The 24,248-nt window shown below is 40.5% G+C and overlaps 2 protein-coding genes across 6 annotated transcripts in view; both read right to left on the bottom strand.

The window, feature by feature from the left end:
• The window catches only part of usp2a (ubiquitin specific peptidase 2a), a 32,560-nt gene extending 19,868 nt beyond the window's left edge, over positions 1 to 12,692 (bottom strand). The window contains exons 1-3 of one of the 4 annotated variants that reach the window (XM_079572270.1): positions 12,491 to 12,692; positions 8,863 to 8,983; positions 2,273 to 3,086 (exon numbers count right to left, since the gene is read on the bottom strand). In XM_079572270.1, the coding sequence (XP_079428396.1) occupies positions 2,273 to 3,028 (756 nt within the window). In that variant the 5' untranslated portion in view covers positions 3,029 to 3,086; positions 8,863 to 8,983; positions 12,491 to 12,692. Of the gene's footprint in view, positions 1 to 2,272; positions 3,087 to 8,862; positions 9,032 to 12,490 lie in introns of those variants that run through there. The other 3 variants (XM_079572271.1, XM_079572273.1, XM_079572272.1) reach the window with 3 other exon arrangements.
• A 4,103-nt stretch (positions 12,693 to 16,795) lies between these two features.
• On the bottom strand, positions 16,796 to 23,551 carry tbcela (tubulin folding cofactor E-like a). 2 transcript variants are annotated; one of them, XM_079555606.1, is made up of 11 exons: positions 23,464 to 23,551; positions 21,871 to 21,993; positions 21,742 to 21,804; positions 21,296 to 21,460; positions 21,060 to 21,199; positions 19,663 to 19,844; positions 19,233 to 19,489; positions 18,405 to 18,531; positions 18,198 to 18,314; positions 18,012 to 18,123; positions 16,796 to 17,682 (listed from the first exon to the last, which is right to left on the bottom strand). In XM_079555606.1, the coding sequence occupies exons 4-11, from the start codon at positions 21,435 to 21,437 to the stop codon at positions 17,476 to 17,478; spliced, it is 1,284 nt and encodes a 427-aa protein (XP_079411732.1). In that variant the 5' UTR covers positions 21,438 to 21,460; positions 21,742 to 21,804; positions 21,871 to 21,993; positions 23,464 to 23,551; the 3' UTR covers positions 16,796 to 17,475. The 2 variants fall into 2 exon arrangements, with proteins under 2 accessions (XP_079411732.1, XP_079411733.1); XM_079555607.1 differs by lacking the exon at positions 23,464 to 23,551 and adding an exon at positions 22,179 to 22,443.
• Positions 23,552 to 24,248: the final 697 nt, after the last annotated feature.

Here is a 24,248-nt window from a genome sequence, read left to right as displayed (position 1 = left end):
GTTAGGTCAGTCTGTGTGGCTGTCCTTAGGGAAGAGGCAGTAACTAGGTCTCTGTTAACTGCAGAGGACAACCAGCTGGGGACAGGCAGTGAATCTGCAAACCTGCTGATAACAGGTGTTGATTACTTTTGCTTTGTGTGAAAAACATAGAAAGAAAGTCATGTTAGAGCTTGCCGTTTACTGCTGAGCCCACCTCAGGAGATGCCAACTGCTAATTGTTTTGAAATTAGATCTGACTGTGGTTCACAATAAATACAAAGACACAAATCAGTGAGTATGTACTGTGAGGTGCCATGTGATGCAGAGAGTGAATGCCAGTACTTGATCAACTGGTAAGTCATTTAATTCATTCATTAAATCTATCTACCTATTGCTTGATTGACTACACACATAGCATTACACATCTCCAGCCAAGTTATTTCCATAGGACTGATTGCAGCTCTTGGTTAATATCTCTGTTACTGGACTGTATCTCTGTAATTACTAGACTACAAGGCTCCATCCATCTTCCCAACTAGTCTTACAATCTTCCCAGTCCCTGCTGAGGAAAAGCAGCGCCATAGCATGATGCTCCCCCCACCATATTTGACACTGGGGATGGGCAGTGTTAGGTTTGCAACAGAATCATGTTTAATCATTTTGGTTTCACTTCACAGTTGTCTGTTACTTGTGTGTGAACATTCAGTAAAAAAAAATCAAAATAAAATATTATTGTTTATGGTTGTAAACATGACAAAATGTACAAAAGTTCAAAGTGTATTACTTTTGAGAGGCACTTTATATGGTATTGTTCAAGCAGAAGTTGATTTTTATATTTTCCATGAACAATAATAAAGATTTGTATTTATTTGTTTTTGATATTTGTTTGCCTCATCACTCAGGCCTACTATGAATGCAACTCATATTGGTAACTCAATGTAGAAAAGTAGAAATATAAATTTTACATAAAAACATCATGCATAATATATGCTGTGGAAGTGCTTTAAGATGTAATCTCATTACAATTATCTTTAGTTTTACAAGTTTCTGTACTCCTGTCGCTTTATTTAACCAAAGATTAATTATTGAAGACGTGATGTCAAGACAGCAGGATGTAGCAGTGAGATCACACAGATGTGTGAGGCATTTTTGGCAATTTTGATTAAACCTACCACAAAAGAACAGCAGTTGTTTCTGTCGGACACAAGACCCAAACATCCATGTACGCTTGTATGTTACATAAATGTATTCAGACATTGCTCAACAGAGCCATGATCATATTTCCATTAATGTACTAAACTGTAATAAATGCTATGCATCCAATCCTAATCCTAATCGGAGGTTGCCTGCACTTTCCCTCATGCGCTGCTCATGTAAGATGTTACAGGCCTAATCCTGGAGGAAGTGGGTCAGTGTGGCTGTGGCCCGGTCATCAAAACTGACCTCACTCATAACACTTCAGCTGCTTCAGAGACAAACCTGCGGCTTTGGCGAGAACAACCGCAGATCACAATGGGTCAAAATCAAAACCGCAAAACTCTCTTGTCAGTTTTCTTTGCCTACAATTACCCTAAACAGGTCAGCATGAACCAGTCCTACAGAAATGGCCCAGTGCCTTTCCAGTCTCATCAGCCACGTGAATGTGGATAACTCAGGCAGTGGCAGGACCCGGCAAGCGTTCAACCCACAATACCCCATTCACAATCGCTTATGTGACTATTCGGCTATTAATTATTGTAACCTTCAAAGGAGCCTATAGTGTAAAACTGAGGTGGTGGACAGCTGAGGATTCTGTGGTGGAAATGGCCTTTTAATTGTCAAAATGCAGATGTTTTGACCACGTTTAGGGTAATAATGATAATAAGTGACAAGCAACAAAAGCTGCAACAAAGTTTATGATTTCAGATACTGTGTTTTTCTTATATCTCACACTTCATTCATTGTAAGGATTATTTTCGTGGAAAAAATCCCACTTTATAATGCTTTATGTTGGCAGAAATGAAATGAATTAGAATTAGCCCTAGTCCTTGAAATTGTTCTCATTCATCTGTTTATCAATGGAGTTTGACACCACTGGGTCAGAGTCATGCTGAAGCTTTAAGACTTGTTTAGTGTATCTTGGCCTTCCTAGCTACTGTTACTTAGATCAACAGTGCCACCTTTTGGGCAAAAAGAATAGTGTTCATTTCTCCACATAAAACAAATCAAGCAGAGAGGCTCAATGCAGTCTCTCTCCCTGTGGACCTGTGTGACTTTACTAAAACAGTGAAGTGTGTGAGGGGCAGTGTCTTACCGTGGAAGTGCTCCGGGATGGCGACTCGGTGCTGGGCTCCCATGGCGAGGATGTGCTGAAAGCTCTGCTGCTGCTGCTGCTGAGGGTTTCCTGTGTGGAGCTCCGCGAAAGGGCCTCCTGAGTAGAACTGCGGGACAGGCCAGTGTACGCTGATCTAGAGCCATATGAGTCGGACACTTCACTGTTTCGGCTGCGGTAACTCCGGAGGGAAGAGGAGGTTGGGGTGGAGGATGAAGAGGAGGACGAGGAGGGGTCGCTAAGGCTCAGAGAGGTGAGGTCCCGGCTCAGATCACTTTGGGACACAGATTTGCGTCTGAGGGAGATGCTGGAGGCCGCTGGTGAAGAGGAGAGGTAGCTTGACTGGATAGACGGGGAGTAAGAGCTGTAAGACGTGTACCCTGCACCCCCGCTCAGCCCTGACCCTGTGTAGCTTTTAACAGGGGTCCGACTGAGGCTCTCGCTCCGCCTACTGCTGAAGCTGCTGGACCCTAAGATGTCACTGCGTGGGACGGTCCGTCCCCTGTCCCGCTCGGGGTCTGAGGAGGTGCTGTAGTTCCGAGAGCGGGCGGCCGAGCTCAGGTAGGATGACGAGTATCCCGAGGAGGAGGTGGTGGAGGGGGACTTGTAGGAGGAGAGCCTGTCACGGTCGGTGTAGGAGCTGAGACCCGTCCCAAGGGAGGAGGTGTAGGAGCTGTAGTGAGAGGAGTAGGAGGAGGGGCCGGGGTAGCGCTTGGCCGTGGACGATACGCGGGACATGCTGCTGCTGGTGCGTTCTCAGGCGCAGGGCGAGAGCACCGCTGGAAGACTGCATTGACTGCAAACACAGCAAAGAGACACGGGCCGTTCAGCAACTAGCACTACTTACACAGCAACAATGGAGGCGGCATTTATTACTGCCCCGCTGAAGCAGACCAAAAGAACAGCAGTCCTCAGACAGTAATACAGTAGCATAAATATCAAGTGGACAAAAATGTCAAAACGTCTCAGATCTCTGGAATTAATAACAACATGAACTTAAAGCAATATAATTATAGTATGTTGTATTTGTTCCTGCATCAACATCAAACAAATCAGAATAATTAATGGCAAGCAGCATACAATTACTATTATTGTTACTATTATTTTTAAATCAGTTACATAGCACACTTAAGATTAAATGATTACATGATGTAGAAATCTTTCAAACAAAAAGTTATTGGTATGTAGTAAGTTACTGACAAAATGTACTGTATAAATTCAGCCCTATTAAGTTGCGAAAGTTGGTCACTTAAAAAAGAAAGTACTGAGTTTTTCATAGCACTCCCACTGTTCTGTTATAATCCCATATTCAACAGCACAGTGTGTAGTCCACAGAGTGTGTCCCAGGCTGAGAGCGGCTCTTGTTCACATGCTCAGCAGTGTTTGAATAAATAAAAGTATCTGGTGTTGTTGATGCGTGTTAAGTTCGGTTTGAGAGGCTCCAGTTTCTCCATGGGCGCTCTTCTCCTCTGAGCTTTCCCTGCACTGACTTCTCCAAACACTCGTTCCTCTGATGCTCTAGATCGCTTTCTCTCTCTCCCTCACCGACCAGAGCATGATCAATTATTCAGAATATGGATGTGGAGTAAGCACATGGCAGCATGCTGGAGACCTGCCATAGCCCAGTGCTGCCCAAAACACACTGAGCAGTCCAGGAGCTGAGTGGCCCACTGCTGAAGCAGCCGCTACGACAAGCCTTTAATGTTTAATCAATTTTTCTCTGCTCTTGTGATGGTGCCTGTAAGACGGAGGTGCAAGCGCCGAGCAAGTAGTCTCTCTTCAGCTATATGTTTGAAAATAATTACATGCTTTAAAGCATACTTCAATGTCTAATGAAAGCAGCAGTCATTTTTTTATATTTCATAGTACAAAACTCAGTTTAGCATTTTGATTGATATAATAGTCAAATAACTTACACAAGTAAACAACATAAATTATAACTATTAATGATAGTATTGTTGTGAAAACAAATAACTTGATATTAGTGCATATTTGAACTTTTAGTGACACAGCGGCTGTATATGTACAGTATGTAACTGCCTGCCTACTGCGTGTCCTAAAAGTTCTTTGAGAAGTTTTCAACTAGTTCAAAATGCTGCGGCAAGATTGTTAACATCGACTAAGAGAAGAGAACACATTACTCCTGCGCTAAAGTCTCTCCTCTGGCTTCCTGCTAAGTCTGGAATCAAATTTAAAACCCTGCACCTCACATTTAAGGCCATAAAGGGTATGGCTCCAAACTATCCCCAAGGCTCTATAGTTCCATATCAACCAGAGCACTTCGCTCTCAAAACGCAGGGCTACTAGTGATTCCTTGAGTCTTTATGGAATCGACTCCCAGCTCATGTTAAAGAAGCAGACACTGTCTCTACATTTATGACTAGGCTCAAAACGTACCTCTTTGAATTAGTTTATGATCAGGTCTGTTAGGTAAAGCTATCCACTAGCTCGTATTGCTGCATACTTTGTCTTTTAATAAGAATACAATATTTATTTTATCTGAAGTCTGTTCAGCACTATTCACATGGCGTACCCTGTCCCACTCTCCTCTTGGGAGTGGCCTCTGTTTCAGATGACTGGTTGTTAGTACCCCTGCTACAGGGACTGAACAAGAAGTACTGAAGCTCCAACAAGGACTGGGTGTTCTTCCACGGTCTTGGCTAAGGGACTCCCATCAGCCCTGGGTCTCTATAGCCTGTCTGTCCATGGGAGTGGATCTCTCTCCTTCTGCGGTTCTTCCCAAGGTTTCTCTTTTCTCCCAATGGGTTTTTGAGTTTTTGCTTGCCGTGTACGAGAGTCTAAGGATAGGGCATGCCCCTCATCACCATCTGCTGCTAACTGTTTATTTGGACATTACCGCTGTTGGACATTATGTTTGCCTGGACACTACATTTGCCTGAAGTCTACATTGTCTTGCTTAATGTTTTGATTCATTGTCTTAATGTGTGTACAGTCCTGTGAGGCAACTTCTGTTGTGATATTGGGCCATACAAAGCTATTGATTGATTGACTGATTGTATGGGTGGTTGGCGCCTTTACTTTACTTTCCATCCATTGTTTTTGGCGTTTATGGTGGGATTTCTCGATGGAATGTATGTGTAACCATGGAGATGGTTTCATCAGCCGAAAAGAACTACTAGAAACCCTAAAAACAGTTGATTGATGGAAAGTAAAGGCGCCATACTAAACACTCATACAGCCACTGGGTCACTAAAAGATTAAATACACACAAAAATCTGCTTATTTGATTTTCTCACATAAAAAGTACTGTCACAGTAATGTAAACAAGAACAAGGTGCCTGCTAATTTATAATCAGTAATAATGCTTTGTAATTAGATGTACGACATTTCTTGTTTGGATTTTGTTAACTAATGTCTGCTTTTCAGAAGGACAAAAAGAAAGCATTCCACCCAGCAGCTGTATGGGGTTTAGCATGACACCTTTGCTTTTCATCAAGGTGGCCTCTATGACGCTTTGTTGTTATGGTTTCTGGTAGGTTTTCTCTGATGATGGAACTGTCTCACACATGGCATCCAGAAAGACAGGCCATTCTGTGTGGAGTTTGCGTGTTCTCCTTCCTCGTGCCTGTGTAGATGTCTTCCGAGTGAGTGTGAGTGAATGAAGAACAAATCTCTTAAACTGTGTGAAGCGTTTTGGGTGACTTGTGTCATGTTAAAACGCTATACAAATAAGATTACATTCCATGAAAAACAATCCTGGAGTGTCATAAAGGCCACTTTGATGGAAAATAAAGGCGCCATGCTAACTAATACAGCCGCTGAGTCAATAATGCACTAATATCCACTTCTTTATGCTGCATAAAAAGTTACATAATGCATCTTTAAGGTAAGTAATTACTGGTTGCAATGCTGTTATAAGGCAATAGTTGATATTGCTAAGAAAACCAAGTGCCTGTGAGGGACTGCAGCCGTGGGAGTATTGTCTCAGAGTTGGTAGGACTAATGTAAACTACAGATTTTGCTGGAGAGGAGTGGTCTCCGGGGAAACAGTCATGCACACGCAGCCACACTCTCCTTCTCTCGGGCCACTCTGCATTTTCTGCCTCCCCTGAGTCTGTTACGGCGCTGCCATGGAAACACTCTGCATTTGTTTCTCTGCTACCGACGCATAAAGGGTCTGAGAGCTGCAGCAGCGGAGAGGCAGTATCCGCAGCCAATTTACACTACGCTAGAGGCTGACAACTGCTAGGGCAACGTGAAAAGTGCTGTCTAATGGTGTCTATATGGCTCCAACCAGCCTGGGAATGAAAGAGGAAGTAAATTAGGAGTAAAGTGGAGCGGTAGTCTGCACAACCGTGGAGGGAGTATGTTTTAGCAGCTAATACCAGACATTGCTTGGCCAAGAGCAAGAGGAGATGAGGTTTCAGTCTCTGGGCAGTGCTCACAAACTGCACTTTAACTGGAGAATAACAGCTCAAAGTGTCTAATACTCATATTAATCCAGAAAGTCAGGGCCTAAAGAAACATATTATAAAGTTCAAGAAACAAAGTATTTGTATGGGGGGGGAAATTACCTATAATTATTTAAATAAATAAAATAATGCCTTGCATTGTGCTTTTCAAGCTTGATAACCTTCTCAGCATTACACTGTAGAAAATGTTCATTCTATACCATCAGTAGTAAGCTACTATGTGTAGCCACAGTTGCCCTGTGGTGGAATGAGCAAGCGAGTGACTATGATCAACCAATCATTCACACAGGCAAAGGTAAAGTGTCTTGCCCAAGGATATTACAAATTCAGGGACAAACGCTTTAACTGACTGAGCCACTATGGCCCAGATGATATAATCAAAAACACAATTGAAGTTTTAAATTTTCTTTATACAAGCTACACCTGCATTTCATAATACTATACTATTGACATTTCAAGATGATTATGTTTACTTTAAAGACAGTATAAAGTTGGACAATTAAATATGATTGGAAATGTTATTGTTAATGTTACTTATTTAAAATGAGCTTAAATGTACCTATTTGGTCATGTGTTTGTATGTGTCACGGGGAGCAGCCGGTCATTGTTTGGATCAGGCGCTTAAGCAGACGATTGTTCACAGGTTCGCGGGGTGTGCCGGGTTAGATTGGTCCGACAGTGGCTAAATATACTCTGAAATGTGAGCAGAAGACTCTGCTGATGTGACAGCCACACTGACGCCTCGTCCTCAGTAGCTTCAGAGTTCAGACTAGTCAGGCTTCTTCTCAGCCTTGAACAAAGTTTACAGTCCTATACAATCATCATTAGCAGGATTGATTTGCTACAGTAACATAGAGAAACTACGACAACGATATGTAGCTTTAACATATTTAACTTAGTTAGTGGATGATTGTAGTGTGACTCAGTATACTTTTACATTTAACTGAGCACAAAAATGTAGTTTATCTGCAGGCGTGGGTCATCTCCAGTCAAGATATTAAAACAGATATCAATTCAATTGCTGTTCCTCCACACTTTCACAGTGGACAGATAAATATGAAACTTTCATTGATATTCCGCAGTGAAGCTGGATTGGGACAGCCGATGAGAATCTGTCTTTTCTCTGCAGCCCTGGCCATGGGCTGCAGAGGTGGAGCCTAGAGCTTCCACCTCTGCAGCCCTGGCCATGGGCTGCAGAGGTGGAAGCTCTAGGCTCTATGAATGACTGATGTTGTCTTCATCAGCTCAATTACGGGTCGTTGCAAACAACTACAGTGACGCACATAAAAGTCATTCTGTACGGCACAAAGGAGAAATATGAAGTTAAATGGCTTTTACAGCAAAAACGTAGAGCTGGGGTTTATTAAAAATGGTCTGCCATAGCATTATTAAAAAAGATTCTGGTGTAAGACAGACCTGGCTACAGACCTGAATAAAGGTACGAGGGCATAGTTAAACTAAATATTAGTGCACACTGCACCAATGTAAATCTTTCAAAGCACTGATCAACAGTTTGTGTGTGTGTGGTCCTGCGCTTTACATGTAATTAGCCCCACAGGAAAAAAACCTTGGTCAACTCAACCCTTCAACTGACTGACATTAGCCCATTTTTGGACCTTGGTTGGCCGTGGTTTAACTGTTATTCTGGAGTACACTTGGTAAATCCACTTTAGACTACAGTTCTTGGTTTAATGCCAGGTTAATTATGTTCAGGATATCATTTTGGTTTACTTCAGCCCACTGTTGGTTAAAGTTCTCCGCATTTTTATGAGCCTGTGAGGTAAAGTGAATGGATCCAGGCTTTTAGCAGCATATATTGTCATATTAGTGGCATAGCCTTCATTTTTACACGGTGGATCAGCTCACCAGTCTAGTCATTCTGAGTCATGGTGAGCAAAAAAAAGGATGTTTTTGAAACTTGTAATTAACAACTGGCTGTAATTTTAGAAAAATCATAAATGAAAATTGTGAAAGTGACTGAAAACATGACATACATACAAGTCCAATCATGTTATGCATGATAGTCATAACCTGCAGTATTTCTCTTTCATAGTTTCAAAGCCAAATTTCAAAAGTGACCAACATTCAATAACCATTTCTAAGCACTGCATCTGCGTATACCACACTTAAATAGTGTACCTTACCTGCTGTATTTGTAGTGGTTTGTCAATCCCCACCGATGGAAAAGACTTTGGGGCAGCTCATCCTACGATTGCTACCCCAGTGTATACGGGCGCAGACTTGGTGATACAAATCACACCTAAAACACAGGACAAAAAAATTAGAAAAACAGCAAAACAGCCGCCTGTAGGAATCCAGCTAACTATTCATCAGTGACAGTCAATTGCTATAGAAACCCCACATACACTACATGAAGATTGCACAAACCCCTATATTTAGTCCAGTGTGGTGCCGTTTCATTTCACAACCCTATAAATAAAAATTAGTAACACTTATTATCAGTTTAGTGGCATTTAATAAAACAGTTTGTCATCAACAAGTTGCTAAAGTGTTCATTTTGTACCTCGCATTTTGCATAGTTTTTACATGGTCACATCACCATCGGGCATGATATTTATTTCAAAAATCTAGCAGCCGCCGCCATGCTAAACCCCATAAACTAAAGAAAAAAGTAATAAATCCATTGCAGTTGTCTGTCATCTCCTTCACATGGCCCTCACGCCTACTCCTGCTGTCTCCACAAGTGACAGCCAGGCCGGTACCTAAAGGGAGAACAGGTTAGTCGTGGTTATAGGTTTTATGAAGAGGCTCACCCTTGTTGTGCGGAGCGGCTATGGGCAGAAAAGGCGATGGGGTGCTACTTGGGAGTGTGAGAGCATAGCATGAGCAGAGCCATGCAGAATGCCACCGGATCAAGTTACAGTGCTGGTAAATATAGCAGCAGCCTATGACCTCCACAGGTCACCTAACACTCAGCGGCATTCCTATCTGTTCTTAAAGGACAAGCAACAGGACAGTGTTTTCCAAACTGTGTCGCAGGTGCTACAGGTGGGATGGTGCACTGTTAGACTCAATTCAAGTCCATTTTTTGTTGCAAATTAACTGATGATCTGGTCTCCCTAACTAGTCGTGTATAAGCTGGTACAACAAATTGGTTTTAAGAAAAAAAAAAGGTTGTTTGGACCATCTTTAGTCCTTTTTTAGTTTTCTCCTTTCTTGTTATCTGTCTATTAATAACAATTAATCCCCAAATAATGACCTGGTTCAGTCCCTTAGTCACTGAATGATGATGCTTTTGTGAGGCAGCCTAGATCTGAAAAGTTTGAGAATCACTGCTTTGCACAAGGCCACAGCGGCAGGCTATAGCTTCGGTCAGAAATCTAAATCAGAAATAAATAAGATACAAGCTTAAGTGGAGCATGACTCATCCCTTCAGCAAACTGCACCATCTATGTGTGGACAGTGGACAATCAGTTCACAGAGGTGGGATCTAGCCCATATTCACTGAATAAATGAAAAGCCATCTCAAAATAGAATGAAATAGAAAATACAAGCGCTGAGTGACTGTAGAATTAGAGCTAACATTTGTAGAACGTGGGTCACAGTTGTAGTAAAAAGGCAGTGTGTGGGAGCAGTGTATTTCAAGTATTTGAAATTGTGGGGGATTTTTGTAATATATCTTGTAGCAAATCCAAGTAATCATCATAGTGAAATCACATAATAGTAGTAATTTCTCCATACTTGCATAAAAGAGTTAGTTTGTGTGTTAATGTTGTGTTCATGTTAATGTGTTTGTGACTGTCATTGCAGTACTGTTTAGGCCAAAAAGAACTTGATATAGTGCCTATTTGACCATTTAGTGACTCATCGGCTTTATAGATGGTAAGCATGGCGACTTTGCTTTCCTTCACGATGGCCTCTACGGTGCTCCAGGACCAATTGTTCTTTAGGGTTTCTGTTAGGGCTCTGGACAGTGTTTCTCTGCTGATGGAACCATGTCCATGGATGAAACCAGGGCTGCTCGATTATTGAAAAAATAATAATCACGATTATTTTTGTCATAATTGAAATCACGATTATTCAAACGATTATTTGTTGCCTTTAAAAAAAAAGTCTATCTTTATTTTACTTATTTATTAACCCCTTAACTCCCACCTGAACCGAGCACATTTTCTCCAGTTTGGCTTTACCCCAATCCAAAAGCTTCTGGAAAAAAGGTGTGAAAATAGCAACAGAACTGAGATGAAAACAATGATGAAGATGTGAGAAAAAAGTGAGAAAACTTTGACAAAAAAAGTGACGAAAAATTGATGAAAAAGTGGCAAAAATGTCACAAGAAATGGACAAGAAAATGACGAAAAAATGACTAAAATGTGACAAAAATGTGATAAAAAATTGACAAAAAATTAATAATTAATAATTAAAAAAAGACAAAAAAATGACAAAAAATGAGAAAAAAGACAAAAAAAAATGACAAAAAATTGACAAAAAAAAGTGACAAAAATGTGACCAAAATAAGACAAAAAAATGACAAAAAATGACAAAAAAGTTTCAAAAATGAGTTGAATACCCCCCCAAAAAAAGATGGAAAAAAATCTGATGACGTTAGGAAAAAGATCCATTTAGATGAGTTTTGTAGAAACTGTAGCTTTTTTGTTTTGTTTTTTGTTATATGACACACCCGAGTGCATTTTTGAGGATTGTGGAAAAATAACTGGCACTTCATAGAGAATCTATCTGTGTTCAATATAAAAGATTAAAATATTTTACTATCAACAATCCTATCACTGAAGCATCTGTCATTCAAAGAATAGCCAGTGAATTAGGCTACAAAACTTATTTTAGAGATATGATAAAACAAAAACACAATTACAGACATTGCTGCGCTACTATTGACTATGCATTACCAGCACATTACACAGTGAAAACGTCACAAGTCGGGAACATCGTTGACGTACAGCCTGTCAGCGCGAGGCAATGGAAAAAAGCAGTAGTCTCTTGTCGTGGACTGGACACTCAGTGAGAGAAGGGGGTGTAGCGTTACATGACATGAGACAGAGATGAGACAACACGGGCACCAGAGTCAAACCAGTGCGGTGTGTACAACCACTTTTTAAGCCGACGGGACCGCTCTGTTTCACGAAATGATCAATAGATAGGTTTATGTAATGCTAATCCACACACGTGACGCCGATGTACGTCCATTCAAACCCGTTCAAACCGCAAGACATGGCTGTGGAAAGCGGAGGATAGGACGAGAAAGGGGCGGGGATCCCGGCTGCATCAAACTTACTCGCCGTGTCGTGTCGATGGTCGGTTGAACATTATTTTGTGTCAATCACACAATCGATCAGCCTTTAAATGCCAAGCAAAGATTTACACGTTTACAGCTCGGGATCAGAAGCGACCATAGGCTTTAAAATGAATCCTTAATTTTTACAGTCTGTGAAGGCTCAATCTTACGACACACCAGACACTTGATACGTGTGCGATTTTTCTACACGTTTCTACAGCCAAAGTCCTTTTGGATGTATAATGGGGGGTTTCTGGGGGCAAAAAAACGAAAACAAAAATACATTCATTTACAACAAGGCACCTTATAAAAAAAATGGGATTCGCTTTCACCCGATATCCAAGACATCGAGGTAATGGAGTATTCAAAACTTGACAGTGCGGACTGCGGAGGAAATGGTCAAGACTCGGCCACAAAAGTTTACGGGAAGTTTGTACAGCTTTGTGTCCTGGTGAATTGTTATAATCGGTGAATGATGATACGTGAGGCGACCGTCGGATGAACTGCACTCACCCGAGAGCTGGGCATCCCGGAGCGAACATCCAAAAAAAACAACGGTACCCAAAATGTTATTTCTCTCCGCGTTCCCGCCGCCGATTGAACAAATTCATGTACTCCGGTCAAGGAATTCTTTAGATTGAGGTCTTTCACTCAAGGCAGGGATGGTATCCAGCCATTACCTCTCGTACGGTCCTTCCCGCAGTAGTGGACTTTTCCAGCGATCACCAAGTAACGGAGCAGGGAGCACGCGTTCGCTTTAAGGCTTACGTCAGCAACAGAGCAACACTGCACAAGGTCCGCCTTTTTACGCCGTTGCCGCGGAAACAAACGTAAACATCAGAGTAATCTTTCATTGAAAAAAATTAAAATAAATAAATAAGATAATGCTGCAATATAATTTTTTTTTGGAACTGCCATCCGCTCCTGCTTTTGTGTCAAAAGCAGAGCACGACAAATATAAGACAATATCAACAAATATATACAACTTATACATTTAAAATGTTGTATATGTACAAAAAATGATAATAATTCCAATATAAAAGGAAATATTTAAAGTCTGCGCAATAAAAAATAAATATGAACTCATTATATATTGCACTAGTATAATACTTAATATATATATATATATATATATATATATATATATATATATATATATATATATATATATATATATATATATATATATATATATATATATATAATAATAATAAAAGAAAATAAATGAAATTGAAAAGAAAAAGCAAGAAAAAAAAAATGGTTGCCACTTATTGTGTAATTTGACAAAATAACCTTGTTTAGAGTATCTTATTTTTTTCAGTTTTAGAAAAGGACGTGACATCAGTGATCCAAAGTGTATTGGACGGGGTATGTGTTGCTTTCCAATTAAGGAGATTCTTAAGGCATGCATGCCATCATCATCATTATCATTATTATCATCATCACAAATATTGTTCCAAGCCCATATTTTGCACAGACAAAAAAATAAACAGTAACAAATAAATGAAAATAATGATAACTTGACAATCTGGAAAATAAAGCAAATATCAGTTAAAAAATAATAATAAGAATCTTGGAAAAGTACAGGCAAACTCACCATCTTGAAATGAGAGAAGTGATGCTTCTTTTCTCTTTTCATTTCACTATACAAACCTAGTACTTGAGCTCTTCAGAATAGCATCTTATTTGACCTTGTTTTCTTGTATTCATTAAGCAGACATTTAGAGCACTCCACGTATAAAAGGCTATGAGTCATAACATCAGCTGCAGTAATCATGCAACCCATTCAAACCCCCTATGTGTGCCTAAAAATAGCATTGAACCACCAAAGTGATATAGCATAGTGCAAAAAGATTCACTCATGCTTCACTCAGGTCATACAAAGAAGGCACTCACTAATTGATGCTTGTCGTTTATTTTCTTAAACTCTCGGTCAAACAATGCAGTTACACTTTATTTGTTGTGACATGGAGTAGACCGAAGTACTGGTGATTGAAAATGTCAAGGTTATTTACCATTTGTGCACACACAACAAAACAAAGCAGTAATAGTTGGCCGGTCATTGGAATTTATTAGTTTTACACGGTGCTTCTAAATTGAATGTGCTTTGGGTCAGACTTATGAGTGAGAATTCAGCAAACCAAACAACAAGCCAATACATTATATGTTTAATTATGCACAGTGGCATTAGCTCAGCTTTGTTTTTTGGAAACAATAAATTAGACAATTTAACAAACAACAAAAAGCAGTAACATTGGATTAAAGATACAACTTTCATTAATTTAGCAAAACCTTTTCAAAGATTTTCCAGTAAACACATCAACCACAAAGAAAAATGAACAACTTGCATAAATTCACTCAGTCTACATTGACACACAATACATTTTCACTTCAAACAGGTCTCACACAGGTTAGACAATAATACTAAACCAGACAGGGTGTTTTTGGCTGGTTGTGACTGCTTCATGCTACACTCAATATAAGTGTGATAAAACGCAGAGACGTGTCACTTTTAAAATTCTTTCAAGTAACCAGCTGTGCACTAAATATCTATTTGAACCCTCTATTGTCCATATACTGAACTGTAAATATATTATTCAAGTATATCAGTAGTGATACATTAGTTGTGATAATTAGATGATTGTTGTGATGCATAAATGCTTACATGATCCCTATAAGACGAGATTTGGACAGAAATAATTTATTTTTACACTGAGTTTTATTTTCTGATGACAAAAATAGGACATAAATAAGGAAATTGGTAAATTAAGTTTAAATAAATATAATATATGGATTTATTATCTCTATATCACTAACTACTATTACACTAACTAACCCTTTTCCTAAATCCATAAATACCTCTTTGGTCTCCGCTCGAGCAGCTATAAGTTTAGCACCCTTCTACACATGCACTATATTGCCAAAAGTATTAGGACACCCATACAAATGATTGAAATTCGGTTTCATGGCCACATATTCATGCACGGAGGCATGCATACTGTTTTTACAAGCGTCTGTGAAAGAATGTGTGGCTCAAAGTCAACTGTCTGATATTTTTAAGCAATTGGAAAAACATCAACCCTACTTCAAAGTGGTCGACACCTTTCTGCAGGGTCAATTGCTACAACCTCTAAACTTCATGTGGCCACCAGAGTAGCTCAAGAAATGCATAGACAGCCTTGTGGAATGTGTTTCATGGCCGAGCAGCAGCATCCAAGCTGTACATGACCAAGTGCAATGCAAAGCGTTGGATGCAGTGGTGTAAAGCACGATGCCACTGGACTCTAGAGCAGTGGAGACATGTTCTCTGGAGTAATGAGTCATGCTTTTCCTGATACTGATGGACCAGTCTGGGTTTCGTACTTGTCTGACATTATTGTGCCAAGTGTAAAGTTTGTTGGTGGTTGGATTAGGGCCGAACCTTAGCCCCATAGAACACCTTTGGAATGAATTAGAGCGAAGACTGAGAGCCAAGCCTTCTTGTCCAACATCAGTGTGTGACCATACAAATGGGCTTCTGGGAGAATGGTCAAAAATCCCCATAAACAGGCTCCTAGAAGTTGTTAAAGCTGCAATGGGTCGACCAATCTTATGGATTGAGAGTGGGATGTCACTAAAGTTAATATGTGAGTCAAGGCAGGTGTCCAAATACTTTTGGCTAATCCCATTTTCTCTTGTGTAAAAGTCAAAACCATCTCAACTACCCTCTTAAGCTTTGATCTATCATGAGCTGATGACGATCCCTCATCCCTAATCCTATCTGATGACACGGCGGCAAAGTGGTTAGTGTTCTTAAATTGTGTCACAGCAAAAGATTCCTAGGTTTGATTCCCAGGCCGTGGGGCTAGGGTTGGACAATATATTGTCAATATTATAGTTTATCGCAAAGTTAGGTGATGCAATATCAATGTTGCAAGAAGCCACATTACGATCATCACAAATTCACTGACGTCCTCCATCCGGCTGATATTTACACTTTTTTTTTACTAACAACTTCAAACAAAACTGCATAACTTGGACTTTGGTAACTTAAAAATAGTTCAGTTTTAGTTCAATTTTAGCAGTGTTTTGGATGCAGTGGAACATACTGTGATCAAAGATATTCCAATAGTATCTGTATTGCAATATTCAAAACAATTAGAGAATATCACAATATTGTCTCATATCGTGCAGCCCTTGTTTCAGCCTTTCTATAAGGAGTTTGCAAGAGTTTGGGGGGGTCAATAATAACATACAGTATATATCTTTACTCGCACAACATTACCCCTTGTCATTTTCTATATTAATATCAGACACAAATAGCACTAAATGTATCTGTTCATTTACACAATTCCTTCATTAAATATAGCTCCCTCCATGTCATCCAGTCAACATGAAAAAATAAAATTATGTGCATTTTTAAATGGAATTGACGAACTAAACAGATTTGGTTTGGAGTCTAAATATAGCTCCGTGATTTTGAAGCCCCACAGTGAATATTTAATTCCGTGGGCCGACGTATTGGCTGTTTGTTTCCATTGTGGTAAGACAGTTAGGAACCCTCTTCTCTGCTATGTCCTGTGCCAAAAGAAAAAATCAATACTCTGTGCAGCCTCCTACAGCAAATATAAACCACTGTGGATGCTTTTTCCACATTATGCTGCAATAAATGTCATATTGTCTTAACTGTTATGATGACAGTGGGCATTTCAGTGTGCAGGTTGAAGTAGCTCAGTAACAAAAAAGGCATTGTAAGTGGTAAATAGTTGCCCACTTTAGACAAACATTACAGTGATGTAAAGTTGGAAAGTAATACATTTAAAAAAAAGGCATCTTGTAAAAGTAAGTACTTTTCAGTATGAAACAAACCGCTAATAGCACATATTTAACAGGCAAAGTAGCAAACAATGAATGGAAACCTGCTCTTGTGTATACATTACAGAGATTGTCTTTCAGTCTCCCGCGGTGTGCAGTTTGTTTGCGTCACCACTTGGTTCATGTCGAGCCTTGTGGCGGATGGCAGTGCGCAGTAGCAGAGAAGAGGCCAGAAGGGGGCAGCACACTACAGCACATGTGAAAGTATACAGTATAGTACTCTGCATTTGTTGTCAGTGCAACATGGTATGGTAGATTCATTCATAGACAGTCAGAAAGCCTTTGCCTGATGACTCCAGCTTTTGGCAAGAGTCCCTGATTGATATTCTTTTGGTCAAATCTGTTTGGGTTAACAGTGTCTTAAGCCTTTTCTCGTTTGCCGTATGTTCCAGTAAAATTGACAACTATTACCCTCCAAATTTTGAACCTTCCCACATGTGCAAATCTATGTGGCTAAGCAGAGATTCGACAAAGCATTTATAAGCCACTCTCCAGTGTCCAGTGTTAGTTGATGCCCACCCAAAAAAAAAAAGTCAAACACAGCCCAGACTGCTTTTTTTAGGCTGTGTTTTTGTCCGTTAAATCTTTGTCGAAAAATAGGATGCGGACAGTACATTCCTATTTGAAGGTCAGTAATCCAGCGCTTACTTGTTTTTGGGCACCACCAGTATCTCGTCTCCGTCCTGGATGCTGTAGGAGTGGAGGCCCCGTGTGTTGTACCTCATTTCCTCTGGACCAAAGGCACTGCCCTTGTCGATGTAGTACAGTCTCATGCCGCTTGTGGAGAGCTTCACCACTGTCGTCAGCTGCTTCTTCAGCTCCGCTACTGTCTGGTCCAATCGGATGTTCAGCTGTGAGGACATTATTATTTAAATGATTTGAAGTCACACCAATTTTAACAGCCACTTACTGCCAGTTCAATAGTGGTGTGATATTAATCTAATTTAGCAGCCTTTTTTGAATGTTTTATGACGACCATTAGAAAAAAGCCAATCTTTGTTCGTCTTAAACACTTCCTTCCATTCACCCTTGTCCAATCACAAAAGGAAACCTTGCTATATATATACGTATAAACAAAACTTGATAATAATCCAACCCTAAACTTATAACAGCTCAGGGACACTGAATCTTCCATATTGTGCTAACGTATGTTTCACTTATCTTTGTCTGCTGACCCCACCTGCTCCATCTTCTCTTCAAAGTGAACCTCCACCTGAGCGTGACAGCGAGGCCGAAGGTCCACCTCCGCCAGTGGCTCCAGCTTCCCGTACTTTGTGACCAGACAATGGTATCTACAGAGACGGGACAGGCTGTGGTGACATAAGCCCAAACAAACCAACCAACCTCATGGACACTGGGCATGTACCTGCAGGGGAGGTCCTTCTCTGGGCAGTCCAGATAATAACGGATAAAAAACCTCTCTGCATCCTCTCTCTCAGTGTCACTGATCACACTGCCGTTCAGCATTGAAATGGATGGCAACCTAATGCACAACATAGAACAATTAGCGTTCTTTTTATGAAGAAGTTTAGTCTACTCTAAATCTATCACACCAGTGAGAGTCTGGACTCACTGTGCGATCATGAGGCTGCGTCGCTCCGCGTTGGTGTAGGTCTGTAATAAGGGAATGCCCTGTATCCGAACCTCCTCCAGCTTCGGGAAGAAATTCAGTTTCTCGACGTCGTCCCATTGATTAAGACCTAAAGCGATGTGAAAGTTAGTTGATTGTCCACATCAAAAGATGACAACACTCAAGTAATTTAAAAAAAAATCAATAGTAACTTTGTAACTGCGTCATTCAGTGAGTTTATTACGAGGGAGTGGTCACTTATGTTTAAGTAGAGTAAAAAGTAGTAGTTACTATTTCAAAGAAGTGCAGTTCAACTTGAACACTGCTGCTCAGTTATGCTATTTTTATTGACCAAGACATTTCATTTCTCCATACATATAATATGACAGAGCTAAAAACAGATGTTCAGACACAGTATACAGAGGCTATGTCGTCTACATGTAAATTAAGACTATAATAGTACAACCTACATTGATACATGTGATATAACTTCTTCATGTAATACACAAGAAAAAAAGATGTATGTATGCTATAAATAAAGGAGTTTTTAATATGCTGAAAGCTATTCCTGATAATAAAGTCATTGGGGCAGGAGTTACTTAGTACTGCTTTAATTTAAATGTTGACAGTGCTCCTTGTATTTATTTTGGTGAACTAACAGAACTGATGTAAAGTGAATGTATGGTACCAAAGGAGCAGATGTTGTAAGATTAATCTTCTCTTCTGCTCCTTTTCCTTCAAACTGTGTTGCCTTGGAGGTTTTGTTGTGAATATTTTAATGTCACGTTAGAATGAAATAAATGCATGAAATGAAAAAATAAAATTTCTCACCTGAGTTGTGCAGGTTGATGCTGCGTAGGTTTGGGAAAAGCCGCTGGAGAATGTCCTTACTGTCCTGAATTGAGCCCAGATTGTTGTTGGCCATGACCAGGGTGTCCAGGCTGGGGAACATGGAGCCGATCTTGCGGACCTCGGCCCAGTCGTGGAGGCTGTTATCGGTGATGTGGAGCAGGCGCAGAGAGGGGCAGCTGACACGGGAGGAGTGCACACTGCTGTACTCATTAAGGCACAGGAACAGCTCTTCCAGGCTACCCAAAGGACATAGGACAGAAGGGAAAGAAGATCAGGTCAAAATCTATTTCACAAAGGACCTATTGGGGGAGTACATTTAAAGGTTACTATGGATGCTTGGAGATTTATATATTCCTAGTCTCATTATATACATTCTTTTTTTTGTTACCATCTATTTTGTGAAGCTTACTCAGGCAGTTCCTGGGTGAGCTGCAGTACAGTGTCCCAGGACACTCTGGTGTTGTTGAGCACGAGGCGTCGAACCCCAGCAAAGGCCTCCACGCACTGAGGGTCGAGGGGGACTCCCGCCAGAGGGTTGGAGCTCAGGTTCAGGAAGTCCAGGTTGGGAATGTTGGACACTATCTTACTGATCTACAGGGGAAAAGAGCAGGGACAGTGAAGTACAATATTAAGAAATGTCCTAAAACATCATGTATTGATCCATTTTGTGCAAATCCTGTAACCTTAGTAAGATAATTGTTAAGACTTTTCTCATAAAAAACCTGTACCTAATTATTGTGTCTGGTCAGAGCCGGTGCTGGCCCTTCTGGGGCCCTAAGCAAAAATCCACACGGGGGCCCTACAGTAGCGTCCCATGGCTATTCGACGAAGAGAGAATCCATTTATGGTCAAAACAGTTCCACTGTTCCAGGGCAGAAGCAGAACATACAGACCTCAATTCAGGCCCTGCCCCCTGTGTGAGGACCACTAACCACTAAACCACTGTGAGACTGGTATTTAGGACGACTACTAGTCTGTTTCCCTTTTTCAAATAGTAAATGGCAAATGGTCCCATTCTCTCACCTCTGGTCCCTGACCCACAGATTGGGAACCGCTGATTTAAAACTAACTGAAACCGGTTGTTTCTGTCTTACCGCTGAGAATTATCCTGTGAGTAGCCCAACCCGTTTTAGACTGTGCACATTCACGGAACCAGAGTTACTGTAAGTTACTGTACTCATGAGAACCATGTGGATTCAACTCAACAAAAAGGCCAAGAACGGCTTTTTACTCTCGTCTACTCGCCAAACTACTGTCCTGATACTCCAGACTCACCAGACACAATAAGAAGAGAGTTAAATGAGAATGAGGCCCAGAGTTGCAGCCCAGAGTCCGTGCAGAGAAAACTTGAGAGCAGCGCCCGGACACGGGTGACATGATGCAGCCGCGGAGGAGCCGCGCATGAGGCGAAGCGAGCACCGGGAGACAGACGGCCGAGCGGGACACGAGCGGAGAAGCACTCACGCTTTGGAAGAGACAGGGGGAAGGCGGTCGGTCTCTCCTGCTCATTCACTTGCAGACTGCTCCATGTTGGTGTTATATGTGGCGAAGTAGGCGGAGAGTGAGTGCGCGCTGGAAGAGCCTGTCCCCGTAACAACGCGTTGATTAATCAGTGAAACAACACCGTAGTTTGACTGAGATGCGGGGCCCTTGCGGCTGCGGGGGCCCTACGCACCTTGCGTAGTTTGCGTATAGGAAGAACCGGCTCTGTGTCTGGTCACTCAAATGTGACAAATGTTTATAGTCAAGAGGAATGTGTTGGCAAACACGTTCATTAACATTAGTTTATGTCCCCAGTAAGAGCACCTCATGCCAGTCCTGCAGATTGTTGTGAGACAAGTCCAGCTCCATCACATGGGCACAGAATGCAGCGATCTCAGTCTGGTCTCCTGCTCTGCTGATGCCACAGGCGTTCAACACCAGCACGCTCGGCAAGTTAAGGCGGTCTGTGAAGAAATTATCATTAAAAAAAAGTGTGCACTTTATCATAGTTGATAGATCTACATTAACCTGTCACACACAAAAAATCATAATTTAATCACCTTTCAAAGGAGAGCCTTGAGGAGTGGATATCAAAACCACTCCTATTCCAGGACCTCTGCGATAGGGAAAGTTCTCAGGGCTGTACTTTTCTATGATCACCTCCACAAAAGAGCGGCCGCCCATGTTCTCCAGCGGGTCCATGGCTCTGTCCCTGAGCACTATGGCTAAAACAGAAGGGTCAAAATCCTAAATCAGAAATATTACCAACTCCAGGACTATTTCTAATCACAGCTCATTTTAGAGGCAGCCAGTGGACATCTTAGCTTCACAGTTTTGGTGGGTTCTGGAAATATTATCATTATTACTTGTATTGCATTACCAGAAAACTGTGTTTGACTTTATAAACACATGTTTGACACAAAACAGAATCTATGTACTGTAAGTATATTATCTCTCCAAGTAGTATATCATGTACTGTCTGTATTGACGGAAACAAGTACCTTACCTAAAGAGACCTTTCCTTGACCACAGCGACCACTTAATGTATCCTGTTCCCTCTCAAATGGCCCTGGAAATGAAAAGGTTGCATGTTTTATTCAGCTTCAAATCTGTCCAATCGGCTTCAAGCACTTACTTTCTCCAGATTGGCGGCTGGTGATTTTTAGTTCACCCACTGCTACTTCAACAGCAGAGATCCTGAGCTGGACCAGCCAGGAAGAGACAGGGAGGAGCTATGGTTTGATCCAGCACATAAACTCTGAGGAAATACATGGTCAAAGATCACTTACTGAATAGTTACTCATTTACCAAATTCAATACTGGGGTTGTCAAAGTTTACGCTTTAGCTCATGATTAACCAAGAAATAATTAAAGCATTATTTATGGATTAATCGCATCACATTTTTTGACCCAACACACTCCTGTGTCTCGAGCACACGTTACCTGAGAGGCAGAGCAGGTCATCACCGCCCAGTTCAGTTGGTCATGCTTATGTCACGGCATCAACTTTGTGCATAAAATCCTTCAGTTGTTTACACGGATTTAAAAGCACAGTGCCGAGACTTGCATCATAAATTACAAATGGTGCGCATTTGGGCTTTTCACATAGGTTTCTGACACAGGCATTCATATCTTAATGAAATGTGAGCAAATGCTTCAAATTAGAGCGTTTTATGTAGGTATAGCGTTGATAATGAATACAATAACAACATTAAAATCTACTGTGATTAAACGTGATACATCACATTTCAAAAGTGTGATTGATGTATTTTTAAATGATCGACTGACTGCACAATTCAATACAATACAATGTCTTTGTAAACAGGCCACTAGGATCTGTTGAGAAGTACAGAATATAGTTACAATTTTACCAGCATTAGTAAACAATGAATCAAAATGCCATTTTCAGTTCATCAATAAGGTTGTAAATATAAAATATATTTAATTGCTGCGGTGACTTCATGTTGCTGGTGCTACTGGCAAGCTAAGGATTGCAGCTTTTGATTCTTTATATAATTTAATAGCCATTTTATAAAATATTAACTACTTTCAACACAAGTTGTAAATACCACTAACAAAGTCTATTACAGTGTATACAGGAAAACAGAGCCGTTTCCATTCACAACAGTCATGAGAATATGATGCACATTTGTGTTGACTTCTCCATTGAGTGAGCTATCCGTCCACATAAAGGAATTTTAATAGAATTACTGTATTTTTGCATTTCAAAGAACCCTAAAACAAAAATTCATAAAAATTGACAGAATGTACCACCAAGCGTTTAGTGAAAGAAAAAAGAATATGAAAGTAAATTATGTTTGTTTTCAATGAAGAATATGTTGTAATCTACATGGTGGACCGTCTGTTGTAGTTGTATTGACTGTATAATACAAAGAGAATCACTGAACAAAAATACTTTTAAATACTAGTACATCGGCGACTTCCGTGACGAGCCACCCTATTGCTACCAGAACATTCTATTTTAGCATAAAAATACACAAAATATCTTCAGTGGGTTGTGTTTGTCACAGAGGATAAGAATAACCAGACAGTGGTCCGATCCTTAGCCAGCATCAGTAAATCTGACCTAACAGCATCTCGAGACAAAACGACAAGCATTAGTTACTCAAAAAAGCAAAATAAATATCATATCAAGGCGAATAATAACTACAAAAAACACATCGAAACCCCCGCAACACAGAACATCCACTGTTACCCCTGCACAGACCTTAAATATCGACTTTATTTTCTTCTTGTTGATGAAAACAAATCAGCTGTCATTTTGGGACGTCTCTCATCCAGGAAGTGACGTAGCGTAGTACCGGAAGTTGAAAAGTTAAACTCACAGATCGAAAATAAAAGTAAAACCATGCATAAAACTGTGATATGCAACTAAACCATGGATGTATTATAAAGTATATTACTTGTTTCACGGGCTTTGTCAAAATCTATTTTGTCTAATTTGTTTTTCTTCATCAAAAGCAGCAGGTAATGGTAGAAAAAGGGATTTTGCGATAATTTCAATCGGCGCTGGTATAGCTCAGTGGTTACTTCCCTGCTTTAAGAAAAGTCTCGTCCCTTCGAGGGATCGAACCCCGGGCGCTGTCCAGCGCTTTTCCTACCACAAAACTCTTGTCTGAATCCTCTTCTTACACTTTCATTTGTGTAATCATTGAACTTAAAATATTAAAATGCTAAAATACTGGCTAGCTATTAGCGCTTCCAGGGTTACAATGAAATGCATTGACAGGAAATTAATGTTTTTTAGTCATCACATGTTTCATACTAAAGCTTCATGTATTTATCTATGTGAATGATAATAATAATAATAATAATAATAATAATAATAATGCATTTGTTTTATATAGCGCTTTTCTGAACACTCAAAGATGCTTTACATTGCATTATTCATTCACTCCATACTTGGTGGTGGTAAGCTACTATTGTAGCCACAGCTGCCCTGGGGTAGACTGACAGAAGCGAGGCAACCAGTCTGCGCCATCGGCCCCTCTG

This window comes from Gobius niger, assembly GCF_951799975.1.
Source record: "Gobius niger genome assembly, chromosome: 1".
Lineage (NCBI taxonomy): Eukaryota > Metazoa > Chordata > Actinopteri > Gobiiformes > Gobiidae > Gobius > Gobius niger.
This window is presented reverse-complemented; position numbering and strand designations above follow the sequence as displayed.